The 12,123-nt window shown below is 46.2% G+C and overlaps 1 protein-coding gene across 4 annotated transcripts; it reads right to left on the bottom strand.

Annotated features, from left to right (window-relative positions):
• Positions 1-583: 583 nt before the first annotated feature.
• LOC147618972 (uncharacterized) lies at positions 584-11,991 on the bottom strand. Of its 4 annotated transcripts, none has more exons than XM_086774180.1 (9): positions 11,742-11,991; positions 11,090-11,172; positions 10,735-10,815; positions 10,599-10,643; positions 9,904-10,342; positions 9,690-9,774; positions 8,014-9,558; positions 7,442-7,905; positions 584-3,484 (listed from the first exon to the last, which is right to left on the bottom strand). In XM_086774180.1, exons 2-9 carry the CDS (start codon positions 11,107-11,109, stop codon positions 854-856), a joined length of 5,310 nt encoding a protein of 1,769 aa, XP_086630306.1. In that variant the 5' UTR covers positions 11,110-11,172; positions 11,742-11,991; the 3' UTR covers positions 584-853. The 4 variants fall into 4 exon arrangements, with proteins under 4 accessions (XP_086630306.1, XP_086630305.1, XP_086630304.1 ...); XM_086774179.1 differs by having other exon boundaries at positions 7,442-9,558; positions 9,904-10,007; positions 10,095-10,342; positions 11,742-11,988; XM_086774178.1 differs by having other exon boundaries at positions 7,442-9,558; positions 9,904-10,019; positions 10,095-10,342; positions 11,742-11,988.
• Positions 11,992-12,123: the final 132 nt, after the last annotated feature.

Here is a 12,123-nt window from a genome sequence, read left to right on the forward strand (position 1 = left end):
CATAGTATGGACTAGATACTACGACATCCCCACTAACGTCATGGTGCCCAATAGTGGGTGTAGAACTCTGTATCAAGATATGCTCTCACACACGCACTTTTCACACACACACACACACACATAAGAGCATATATTCACACAAAGGCCTTCGTACTGAGTTTCTGTCGAACCTCCGAAAATGCAAGGCAAACTCAGCCATAATGAAGCCTAGCACTAAGGGAAGTAGCAAATAGAAAGAATTAGTCTAGTAAATAAGTAGTTGATAGGGCAAATGCACCGCTCAAGATAGAAAGAATTAGCACAATATCAACTGGCCACAACTCAAACGAAAACTTCACAATCTGAAATTTGCATGTCTGCTTTCCACTTGTCATTATGCATGTTAACAAAAACCAAAATGCTATGGATGAGAGATCCATTCAGAGTCAACATGTAGCAAACTAGATTCTAAAGTTCTTCCCTAGCTTCTTAAGGGAGGTTGCCCTGTTGCAAATAATTCTAAGACAAATCCACGAGGCAGAAAAAAAATCCCCCAAACAAATGAAAACGCACCAGGATGCACTCCCAGGACCGAACATCAGTGCTGCTAAGAGTCAAAAATCAATGTGATACCAGAAATCTGTACAAATATGCAAGATGAAGTGTGTGCACAGTTAAGGCTGCAAGGTAAAAAGGTTCAAAGCCCTAAGAATATGGGTTTACATTGAACTAAGCTTCATGAAACCTCCTTGTCCTATGTTGAGCCATCATACACTTCAGCTTTTAACCTTATATCATCTAGACCAACAATGATAGTAGCTTATCTGAAATCTGCTTGGTTTAAACCTAGGTGCTTGCCCAGTCCACAGCCCTATCAATAGCTGGTTTCCTTTTTAGCAACCCAACCCCTTCTGTCCGAATCAGCAGCCCTCCAGCTACCATAAAACCGACCTCGTCTTGATGGCTTTTTGTCACACCTGCTTGCACATTGATTTTCCACACGGTCCGTCTCTTTGATGCAGAGGTCACCTCTAGGTCTGCCTTGCTCTATTGGCTTAACTGTCTGTGACACAGGCAGGTAGTGATGGTTGGCTTTCTCATTGTCGTCATGTGTGATGTTTGACTTGGTTGAGAAAGGTCTACGGTTGCTACATGTGCTTTGCAGAATACAAGTGGGCTCAACCTGCTTTGCCACATACACTTGTTGCTTGGAACTTTTCGTCGTAGGACCTGTTGTTTCCAAAGCTGACATCGGTTGAGCTTGCTTCCATGGAGACCCATGCTTTTTCTCCTTTATAGAACCCAGACTTCCAGTCTCCCTCAGGGGATCCTGGTCCAGAACTTCCTTGTTTACCCTATCCTGATGCGAAACACCCTCAACATGAGGCTTAACATGCTGTCCAAGGGACAAGGAGAACCCCTTCTGTGGCTGAGGGTGGTCTTTCTGCCGCAAAGGCAGCCCATATGAAGCTCTAACTGAATGCCTCCCATTATTTTTCCATATGTACAAATCACTCGTTGCAGCAGCTTGGCTTGAAGGTGGTAGATGTGTGTGCTTCTTAGATAAGCCTACCATATGTGCTAAGTGTGAAGGATCATTCTCGTTCACTTCTTTGATAAAAGCCTCTTTTGGGGTAAGGTTTTTACGCACAACTTTTGGTCTCCACGATGTATAATACCGACCAGGTTTCACCATCTTGCTTGATGTGTTATCCTCAGACTTAGGCAAAGGTGAGAGTGATCCTAAGTGCTGTTGACTAGGAGCAACACCTGCCTGGCACTCTAATGGAGATGCTTTCCTTGTCTGTTGCTGTCTCTGTCCTTGGTAAGTGGTTACGGCAGACTGCGTGTTATCCTCTGACCTGGAGAAAGATGAGAGTGATCCTGTGGGCTGTTGACTAGGACCAAGACCTGCCTGGCCCTCTAATGGAGATTCTTTCCTTGCCTGTTTCTGTCTCTGTCCTTGATAAGTGGTTTCTGCAGACTGCGTGTTACCCTCCGACCTGGACAAAGATGAGGGCGGTCCTGTGGGCTGTTGACTAGGACCAAGACCTGCCTGGTCCTCTAATGGAGAGGCTTTTCCTGTCTCTTGCTGTCTCTGCCCTTGATAAGTGGTTACTGCAGACTGCTGCATCTCAAGCACAGCTTTATAGGACTGTTTTATCATGTTTCTGACCTGTTGCCCATTTCCAAACTGAGGGGATGATGGAACACTGCTAGAGGATGCTACAACTGGGCACTCTCCAGATGCCTTTTTCATCTGTGCCGTAGGTGTTGATTGGTTCTTTTCGCTTCCCTTCAGGTTGATGACAGAGGCTTCTTTGAGAACCAGGCCCTCCCTTGATTTCTTTTGTCTCCATGAGGCATGCAATGCACCTTGTAGTGAATTTCTACACGCCTTGTTCTCTATCACAGACTTGGCATCTGAAAACGAGCATGATCCTTCACATTGCTCTGATGCAGAGCTATGAGAAGGAGCTGGCTGCTCCTCGTGCAAAGACACATCCTTCACATGGAGTTGCTTCTGTTGCAGCCTGTTGATTGGATTGCTTTCATGATTCTCAAACTTGCGTAACTGAGGGGCTGACAGAGCATGGTCATGCCCTTGGAATCTCTCTTGGAGATGGCAACCTCTCTTTCCAGTTATTTGATACCTAGAAGTAGCCACAGGGAAGCGTCTTTCCCTTATGTTGTTCTGGCTCCATGAAGCATAGAAGTGACCTTGTTTCGTACACGCTGTCCTAAAATTGGTATCTGATGATGTAGCAAGTGGTCGAGCAGGCTTGTCTTTCTCAAGGCTATGACAAGGAGCTGCTTGTCTCTCTGGTCTCTCTCTTATATACAGAAGTTTCTGTCGTTGATAATTCCTTGCTGAGGACTCTTGCAGCAGCACAGATGCAGCTTTATACGACTGGTTTGTATTTTTGTTTAGGCCCTGGGGTTTGCAAAACTGAGAGGCTGAAAGAGAATGGCCAACATGTGAAGCATTTTCATTCTCTTTAGATCCCTCTTCAAACTGCAATGCAGGAACTATCTGGGAGTCTGGACTTGAGCAAGAATAAGAAAGGCTAGGTTTGACACCCTCGCTCATCTTGCATTCTATTCCCAATTTGGCATCCACAGGTCTTGAGGTTTGACGAATCTCAAAGCCATGGATAGGAGATGTCTGCCTCTCTGTTATAGGCATGTCTCCTCTGTGCATCTGTTTCTGTTGTTCATGCTTGCTTGCCACAAACTGCTGTTGCTGCAGTTTCTGTTTTCTAATGGGCCTCAAGTTGTGCCCCTTGTTTTCAACCATCTTGTTCCTGGAAGACAAAGTCTCATTACTTTGCAGTTCCTTGGCCTTTTCTCTTCTTGCTGTCATCGTGTTCAATTCAGCTCCAGTAACAGGTGTCAAGGACATACTTCCACCTGTATGTGGTTTATCCATGGCAAATGAAGGACCATCTCTATAAGGATTTCCCTTTTGCTTTAACTTCTTTTTTAGATGATCATCATGGGATACCTTCATCACAACAGACCATAGTAAGTGTTAAAACTCTCAGTGTGATTTTAGGCAAAGCATGCATACAAGAGAAAGTTATAGACCAAAAAATAACCAGCATCTTCTCACAATAGGATACATTTCAGTACTGCACTGAAACAAAGACAAGGAGGTAGCTGCACATCTTGGAGATCCCTGCCCCCAGCCCCGACCCAAGCCTGTCCCAATTTTGGGGGCTATTTGGCTGCCTGGAAATCAATAATTTGGGCACCCTCAATTTCACAGCCCGCTTACTCCTTTCATAGTCGATCCAAAGTATGCTGTAATCAACCTGCCTCTCGTAGCTCTTTCACAGCTTTAGCTGGTCTTGGAAGTTGGTCTGCTGAGATGTAACATTTACTGCTCCTATTCTCTGCCCCTCGCTCTTATTGGCCAATGCAACCTACACCACCCTTGTAGTTTCCACTCACACCTACTGTCATGACCCTTCGTTTTTCTCTTGACAGTTTGCAACTTGCAAGTGTGCACGGGGACATGGTGGACAGTGTGAATGGCACCAGTTTGGGGGCCAAATGATTAAAGTACCTTCTCATAGCCCAGGGGGACAAAGGTTAGAGGGGACAAAGGTTTAAAAGCCCCTAAAAATAAAAGACCACTCTTTTTGGTGAATCATGGCCTTTTTTTGGAGGGTTATGCTATTATTGGGGGGGAGTCGGGCTGCAGCTTAACGCACGTGCTTTTCTCTTTTGGAGGGGCCTGTTCATGGAGGGGCCGGCTGAACAGGAACTTCTAACTGTTTCTCTCTCTGACGACTGTCGGCCTGGACTGCATGTGGCTGGACTACACGTGGGCTAAACAGAAGAGTAGGGTTGAACAGCAAGCTGGCGGGCTGTTTGCAGGTGGTGCAAAGGGGCTGAACAGCACGTGGGGGCTCTCCCTTTCTTGCTACAAGTCAGGCTGCATGCTGGAGGGGCTCACACGCCTTTTGAGGGGCTGGTGGCTGCAGCTACAGGTTTCTTTCTTGGTGAAAAGCAGGGTCGGCTGCATCTACAGGACCGTTGCAGGAGGGGAGGGGCAGAGCTGGACTGTAGGCGCAGGACTGTTTTATCTCCCTCCCTCTCTCCCATTAAAGACAGCAAACTGCAGGCCGTTTCAGGAGGGGAAGTGCTGGGCTGAACACAGGAGGCGCAGGACTGTTTTATCTCCTCCTTTCTCTCCCATAGAAGGCGGCCAGGACTGCAGGCTATTGCAGGAAAGAGGCGGAGGGCTGAACAGGTCTCTCTCTGTCTCTCTCTCTCTCTCCCTCTCTCTCTCTCTCTCCCTTGGAAGGGAGCGGGCTGAAGAAGGCGCACAGCCAGGACTGTTCTGAGACTGTTTATGGGATGTTTCGGTTGGCTGCAAGTACAGGTCACTTGGATGTGTTTCTTGGCATGGAAGTGATGCAAGCTCGCATGGGTGCATGTTCATAGAGCAGATTGCTTTCTTCCTGCTTGAAAAGAACAAAGGGACCTGCAGTTGTGGGCATATCTATGTTTCATGAGGAAACAGGTCACTGGATGTATTCCGTTGTTGGCATTGTCTTTGAATGGTGCTATGTATGGTTCTGTATGGAAACACGACAAAGGTTTCGAGGGGAAACAAGCCTAAGGGTTCATGTGGAAACAGGTCGTAGGTTTCTCGAGGAAACATGTTTTTGGTTTGGCCAAGAGATAGGTCACATGCACGCAGAGGGTACAAGAATGGACAGTGTGGGTGTCCAACGGAGTCTTCCCACTTGACGGGATCGGTTTCAACTATGCTTCGTGTTTCTCAACAGCGGTATGTTCATGAGTTGCTTGAGGCCTTTGGGATGGAGAACTGCAAGCCTATTACGTCGCCGATGGATCCAAACACGAAGCTGACAGTGAATGATCCTTGTGAGCTAGTTGATGCCTCTCTGTACCGGAAGCTGGTTGGTTCATTGATCTGGTTGTTGAACACCAGATTGGACTTGAGCTTTTCTGTGGGACTGTTGAGCTCATTCATGCAGACGCTGTTTAAGTCTCATTGGGACGTAGGATTGCAGATCTTGCGGTATCTACAGGGTACGAAGGAGATCCAGACATGAGGATATCAACAACGAGATACAGTTTTTCCCTCGGCTCAGAAGCGGTTTCATGGAGCAGCAAGAGGTAGCCAGCTATTGCCTTGTTATCGACATAGGCAGAGTACCAAGCTGCTTGTGGTACTGCTTGCGAGGTTGTGTGGCTACGGAGGTTGCTTGGCGAGATTGGGTTGCCCTCAGCCATCCAGTGCGATAACCACAGCTGTATCGCTATTGCTCGGAACCCGGTCTTCCATGCCCGGACCAAGCACATATAGATACAATAGCACTTTGTTCGTGAGAAGATCTTGGCTGGTGACATGTTGCTTCTTTATTGTTCGACGGAGGACAATACGGCGGACCTCTTCACGAAGTCTCTACCTCAAGCTATGCTCCAGCAGCACTCCAGTTCCCTGGGGTTGGTTCCACATCCAGGAGCTGAGAGGGGGTGTTGGAAGTCATCTCCTATCGGTATATTTACACCAGGGCCTCTGTTGTGAGTGTGCCCACCTTATTTAGGTGTTCTCTCATTTTTCCCCTCCCTATTTTTTCCTTGGTGTGGAGGGCTGTACGATTGCTCTGCTGCCCCCAACTTTCCCCCGTGTGCTGGCCGACATGGTCTGCTGCTAGCCGACTAGGAGATGCTGGCCGATTGGAGGGCAGAGTTGGTCATGGGCATTTTAGCTGCCTGTCGGCTGTTTTTCAGCAGGCCGACCAGTTGCCTGGGGCCATATAAAATGGCCACTTGCCCCCCCACTTTTCATCTTGTATTCCGGAATTTCTCGTGTATATAGCAGAGTTATACGCTTCTCTCTCTCTCTCTCTCTCTCTCTCTCTCTCTCTCTCTCAGTCCCCTGACACGAAAGACGAGGAGAATCCTTACCATAGGTAGCACTTCAAGTTCTATATTAACTGCCCTATTCGATTAGGTGAGTAAGCTAATAAGGACCTTCAAATAAATAATGAACTCTTTCAATTCTCATTACCCACGAATCCTTCCAAGATTCTAAGATAAATCATTGAAGGATTCTCAGATAAATCATTTGGCCAACCCACCTAAATGTATGAGGTTAAAGCTTTTATTGCAAAACACCTATCTCTAATCAAAGCCATGCAAAACAGGCCCTTTGTACAAAGCTCAGCCTCGAATCATAAAAAGCCTTCAAACACCATCTTGCAACAATTACACAAGTAAAGACCAATCGAATGAGATTGCAGGCAAGCTCACCCCAGAATCACAACTCTATCCAGAGCACACCTGAGCTTGATGCTAGAGCTACATCAACCGTGCACATCGCCAAAACCCTGGCTTCCCATACTTCCAGAGTACACTATCCAAATCCAAGTCTCCCACTAGATCCAGGCCATGGCATGATCTGGGTCCTCGTCTCCTGGGAGTCCTGTTAATCCTCTAGGCTTGAAATCATTATTACAATAAAAGCACTGATAAAACCCTTCACATGGAGCCCAATAATTACAAGTCTAATCTCAATAATAAAGCCAGACTAGAGATGTCCTTTAGGCAAATAACACTCCCTACTTCTGTGTTGATTCGGTGAAATAAACGATCTTGGGCTTTCAAGATGGCATCCAAGAATGGTTGCAGCTGATCCTAGGCCACTCTCTTCATTGGGACACCTCTCGCAACATTGAAGGTGGATCTCTGGTTTGCTGGATCCTCTTGGTTTATCCTACATGCAATGAAGGGCCGCCAGCCCGAAAGTACAGAAAGCCATAGAACTACAGAGGTATATTTAAACATATTATTGAGTATAAAGAAGGTAATTAGTACTTGCAAAATGTATCAGAAAAGAAGTCTCAATCAAAGCCATGCTTTGCACTAAAAATGCATTTCTTTTATAAACATATGATTCAAAGGACTGGGTGTACTTTACCTCTGAGATATTTTTAAAGTCCGTAAAAGTTGTTGATGAACTAAGAGCAACGTGGGCCTTGCTGACTTGGAGCCCCGAGACTTTAGGAGTCACGTGGACCTTGCTGACTTGGGGCACAGAAGCTCTCGATGCTGACTTGGCGTCTATGGCAGCAGGCAGTTTTGGCCTCCATTGTTTGACACAACTATAGTAAGCACCTTTTGTCTTTTGTTTATGGTCTTTCGTGCAAGACACGTCTTCAATTTCTGTCTTCTTTGAGCTTTCCTGACTTTTAACAGAATCAACTGCTGCCACGATGTCATGACCACCACTCTGAGAATTGCCATCAGATGCAGTGCAATCTACAGGGACGGAGGAACCACATAATTTCTCAGTGGAAAATGCAGAAAAATTACCAGCTGAGATGGCTCCTAAAGTAGACAAGGAAGACGATGTACTGCCTTGGGACTTGGTCGTCGTGCTGGCTGCAGTGAGAGTGAGCAACATTGACGAATCAACACCCGTTTTGCTCAATACATTCCTTATGTTACAACTTGCTGTCGGAACAGACAAAGCTTCACAAGAACACTCACTGGGAGAGTTTTGAGAAGTGTTGATATCCTTTAGAGCCTTCTGAATCTTTGGCACAAACACTTTACGACCCAGCTTATCCTTCGCAGCAGACCATTTGAGCCTCCATTTCCTACTGCTTTTCTGGTTCAGAGGCCTTGGCTTCACTTCCTGATTGTTTTTACAGGGTGAACTCTCAGCTGCTGTGCTGTTCAAGGTTTCTACATTGATCACTTGATCGTTTGCAGCAGCAGACTCAGTCAGACTAGTTAGTGGAGCATCTTCCTGACCCTTCCTGGCATTTGTATCATGAGTCTCGGCATCAGAGATGACATGTCTAACCTTGCCTTTAGGTCTGATGACACCATTGAGTTTTTTATCAGATACAACAGGCACTTTCATGATGGCTCCGGGACAAGAATGCGATGCAGACGGTGTGCTCTGATGTACTGCAGTCTTCCCATGTGCCTGGAACACCAGCGTTGACGATGCTTCAATAGATTCTGTCACTACTTTGCTTGGCAAGTCTTCCTCATCGCAACTAATGGCCGGGATTGAGACTTCCCTCTTAGCCTCCATACCTGTTTCTTGAGGCAAAATGGTTTCCCTTGCTGACTTCAGGCTTTTGGAAACACCTGCAGCATCACTTCTCTTGATATCAACATCTTCAACAACCTTACCAGCATTTAAGGACTCTATTGGTGCAGTTACGGGCTTGCTTTCATGTTCACCTTCAGGGTCTTCCTTACTGATTTGAACAGAAGAAGGCGAATCAAATGGACCCGCTGCACACCCACCCCCACCATTTTGACTCTCGACTTGGAAGCTATTAATTATCACCTCATGCTGAGACGCTTTTGTCAGCAATGTGATTCGCCTCTCAGGTACAGACACAGCAGACGATGCCTCTTTAGAAACCACTCTCCCATTACGATATGCAGACCTTTGTCTCCCTGTTTTTTTCGACATCCTGTGCTTTTGTGCATTAGACCTGGTTTTTAAGGCCGGAACCAAAGTGGGCATTTGAACCTCATGGACATCTCTCTGCAAACCACCAACAAAATCTTTATCCCTAGAACTTCCACGCACCCAACTATCCTTGTAACCTCCTTGCTCATAGCATACAAACTCAGCTTGTTCACCCAAGAATGCAGAGCTCATGTCAGCAGGTGCTTGAGGCCCACCAGCTAGCATGCCATGCCCAGGTACAACAAAGTGTTCAAAATGTCCAAATTGCAGCGGAAAGTTTCCATACACTCCAGGCCCACCATAATGTTCTGGAAATCCAGGGTGAGGAAGATAGCTTCCATAAAATCCAGGATTTCCAACCATGGTGATGACAACAATATCTCTATCCTTCATACTGCTGTAATAAGGCACATCCGGAGAGCTGTAAAATCCATCGTGCTGAGATGAATCCGGATACATTCCAGGTCCAAAAGCCATCCCTTGACAACCTGTAAGAGGCACTCCTGACCTGCAAAAAGGAGGATAGTTACTGTAAACATCTCCAAAGTAACCAAAGCCTTGGGACTCCGGACCAGCTCTGCTATAGCCACCATCACCACCTGCAGGACAAAACAGACAAATCGACTTGCACAACTAAGGGTTCATTCCACAAGTACAGAACAAAAAATAGTATAATCATAACGCCAAACGCATGAGAGGTAAGTTCATACTACACCAAAACACTACTCACTTTGTTCAGGCCGAAGATTTGAAACCTTCTCAGATCCTTGTGTCTGAGAGCATGCAGGATTGCTAGATTGCCCCTGCTCCTCCAACTGCATTCCCCAGACAATGACTACACATGAGAATGCAAAGGACTCAAACATATGGGTGTATATAACATGGGTCAAAAAACTTTTCAAATTGCCACATTCACAATACCATACGACCAATCCAACTTATACCTTTGCAGCACTATCCCAAGCCTGGCTAGCATTCACTGGAGCAGAGGACAGACTTGTACCACTTCCAGCAGATGAGGATCGAGTCGAATTCTCAGCCAAACTGCCTGCATCACTACCTAAAGTATATCTAGTTTGTACCTTTGCACCACTTTTCCAAGCCCCAGTGCTCACCGAAGATGCATTGCTTGTACCTGCTGATTTATTGCCTCCAGCAGAGGAAGGAGGTGAAGCACTGCTTTCAGCAGATGTGGGTCGTCGGGTAGACCTTTCAGCCAAGCTTCCTACCTCATTACTTGAAACAAATTTACTCTGTGTCTTTGCACCATTGTCCTCCCATGCCCCACTGCTCACTGGAGGTGAAGATGCTGAACCCATTTTTTCAGATTTATTGCAACCAGCAGCAGGAGACCGTCCTGCACTCCCCCAACTAAATGTTCCCCTGCAATCCAAGGCAATAAAGCTTCAACCTCTGAACCACCAAATAGTCAACTGTTAAAATTAATTATTAACATTACAAGCACCCATAGAGGTCTGTGAGGCCTACCAGCATGTTCAATGAGAAATAGAAAAGAATGAAGAGAGAGAGAGAGAGAGAGAGAGAGAGAGAGTAGACAGCTTGCACATTTCTCCAGGGCCCTGGCATGCCAATCCACAAATCATGTAGAGAATTGAAAGTCCACTTCTGTAACACATACCGTGGTACAATCTCTACATCTGGAACTAGCCCCTGATTCTCCAACCTGTAAAAATTGTGCAACATGAAAGTTAACACTAAAAAGACGCATATCCTCTTATGCTCAAAATTATTGAATCCGGCATTAGAATATTTACCTCTGGCTTGGCAGATTGATAGGTTTCGGAGCAGCAGGAATTCTTCCAAGCACAGTCATCCCTCTCCGACCGGAGCCCATTCTGCATAGGGCAACACCATGCAGTAACACATAAGTCAGGTTCATCTGACATGGCACGCAACACATAGCCCTTATGGATCAGGGTCTAACTGGATAATCTAGCTGGCTGGTAGCCTTCTACTAACACTCAGATCATGATGAAATGGGCAGAGTTTCTTCATGGTGTTCCCAAGCCATGGGAAACACCAAGTATCACCCTCTCCCAAGCAGTTAGCACCCTTTCCTATGCTAGCCTACTGCATGCTTAAAAAGAATGAATGCAGGACAACTATTACCTCCTCTCCGTAGTAGCCATTGATGTCAAAGGTCACGCTTTGCAGTAGGGAAGATTCGTGAAGTTCTCGTTCTATGGAAAGGGCTGAAAACCATCAAAATGAAAACTAAGCCCTCCTTGTCAGCATTCAGAAGCTTGCATGTGTATAGTATGGAATCCATGCTAGTTAATCAGTATATTGGACAAATAACTAAAAACCCTAGTTAGTACGTATGACTGACTAGAAACCCTAGACTGTAAGTAGCTGGGCGCAACTAATCCTGATTAACAAACATGCCTAAAAGCAAAACCCTAGTTACCCAGCAAGCTAGTAGAGGACCCTGTTTAACCAGAAGAGAACTCTGAATAGCTGGGATCACTAACCCTGGTTAGTCTGCCAGGAGAACCCTGGCTAACCAGCATGCCTGGTAGAGAAGCATGGGTAACCAACGGAGAACTGTAAACGGTTGGCATGGCTAACCCTGGTTACCCAGCATGCCTAGCGGGTCACCCTGTTAACCAGCATGCTTAACAAGAAAATCCTAAAAAACCAGCTGGCTAAAAACCCTAGTCAACCAGCACCCTGTGTTAACCAGTCGACCAACATGCGTCGACAAAACCCTCCTTGATTTGTAAGCCTTCATACAAAACCCTACATAAACAGAAAGCATTACCTGTACATATCAAGAGCTGGGCAGCCTCATACTTGCCTATCCTTGTGTTTTGAGTGTGTGTGCGCGCGCGCGCGCGCCCGCTTGTGTCTGTTCCAAGCTTACTATGTAGCTGCGCAGCGGCGCAGAAGCAATGAAATGCAGTTGAGTGAGAAAAGAAGCGCCGGCGTTTCTGAGAACACACGTGTGCCAACTTTAGCCTTAGGTCGCAAACGAGGGATATTTTTTCCACCACGTTGACATCATACATACAAACACCCCTAGATTTTTAGCCCTCATTGGAAACATCCTCTTGATGGATTGGGTTGGGTTCACACGACACGCCTTCTAGACTTGAACTCACTCAATGGCTCTCTAAGGCTCTCAACTTCATGTTGCTTGGATA

Source organism: Cibotium barometz, chromosome 34 (genome assembly GCF_041138505.1).
Source record: "Cibotium barometz isolate CiBa-2024 chromosome 34, ASM4113850v1, whole genome shotgun sequence".
NCBI lineage: Eukaryota > Viridiplantae > Streptophyta > Polypodiopsida > Cyatheales > Cibotiaceae > Cibotium > Cibotium barometz.

Excerpts from the sequence above, each read along its gene's own strand:
- LOC147618972 (XM_086774177.1), bottom strand. The coding sequence starts at position 11,109 with ATGGCTACTACGGAGAGGAG. Across the intron at positions 10,644-10,734 it reads ATCAATCTGCCAAGCCAGAG|GTTGGAGAATCAGGGGCTAG; the intron begins GTAAATATTCTA and ends CAATTTTTACAG. Across the intron at positions 9,775-9,903 it reads CTTGGGATAGTGCTGCAAAG|TTGGAGGAGCAGGGGCAATC; the intron begins GTATAAGTTGGA and ends TGGGGAATGCAG.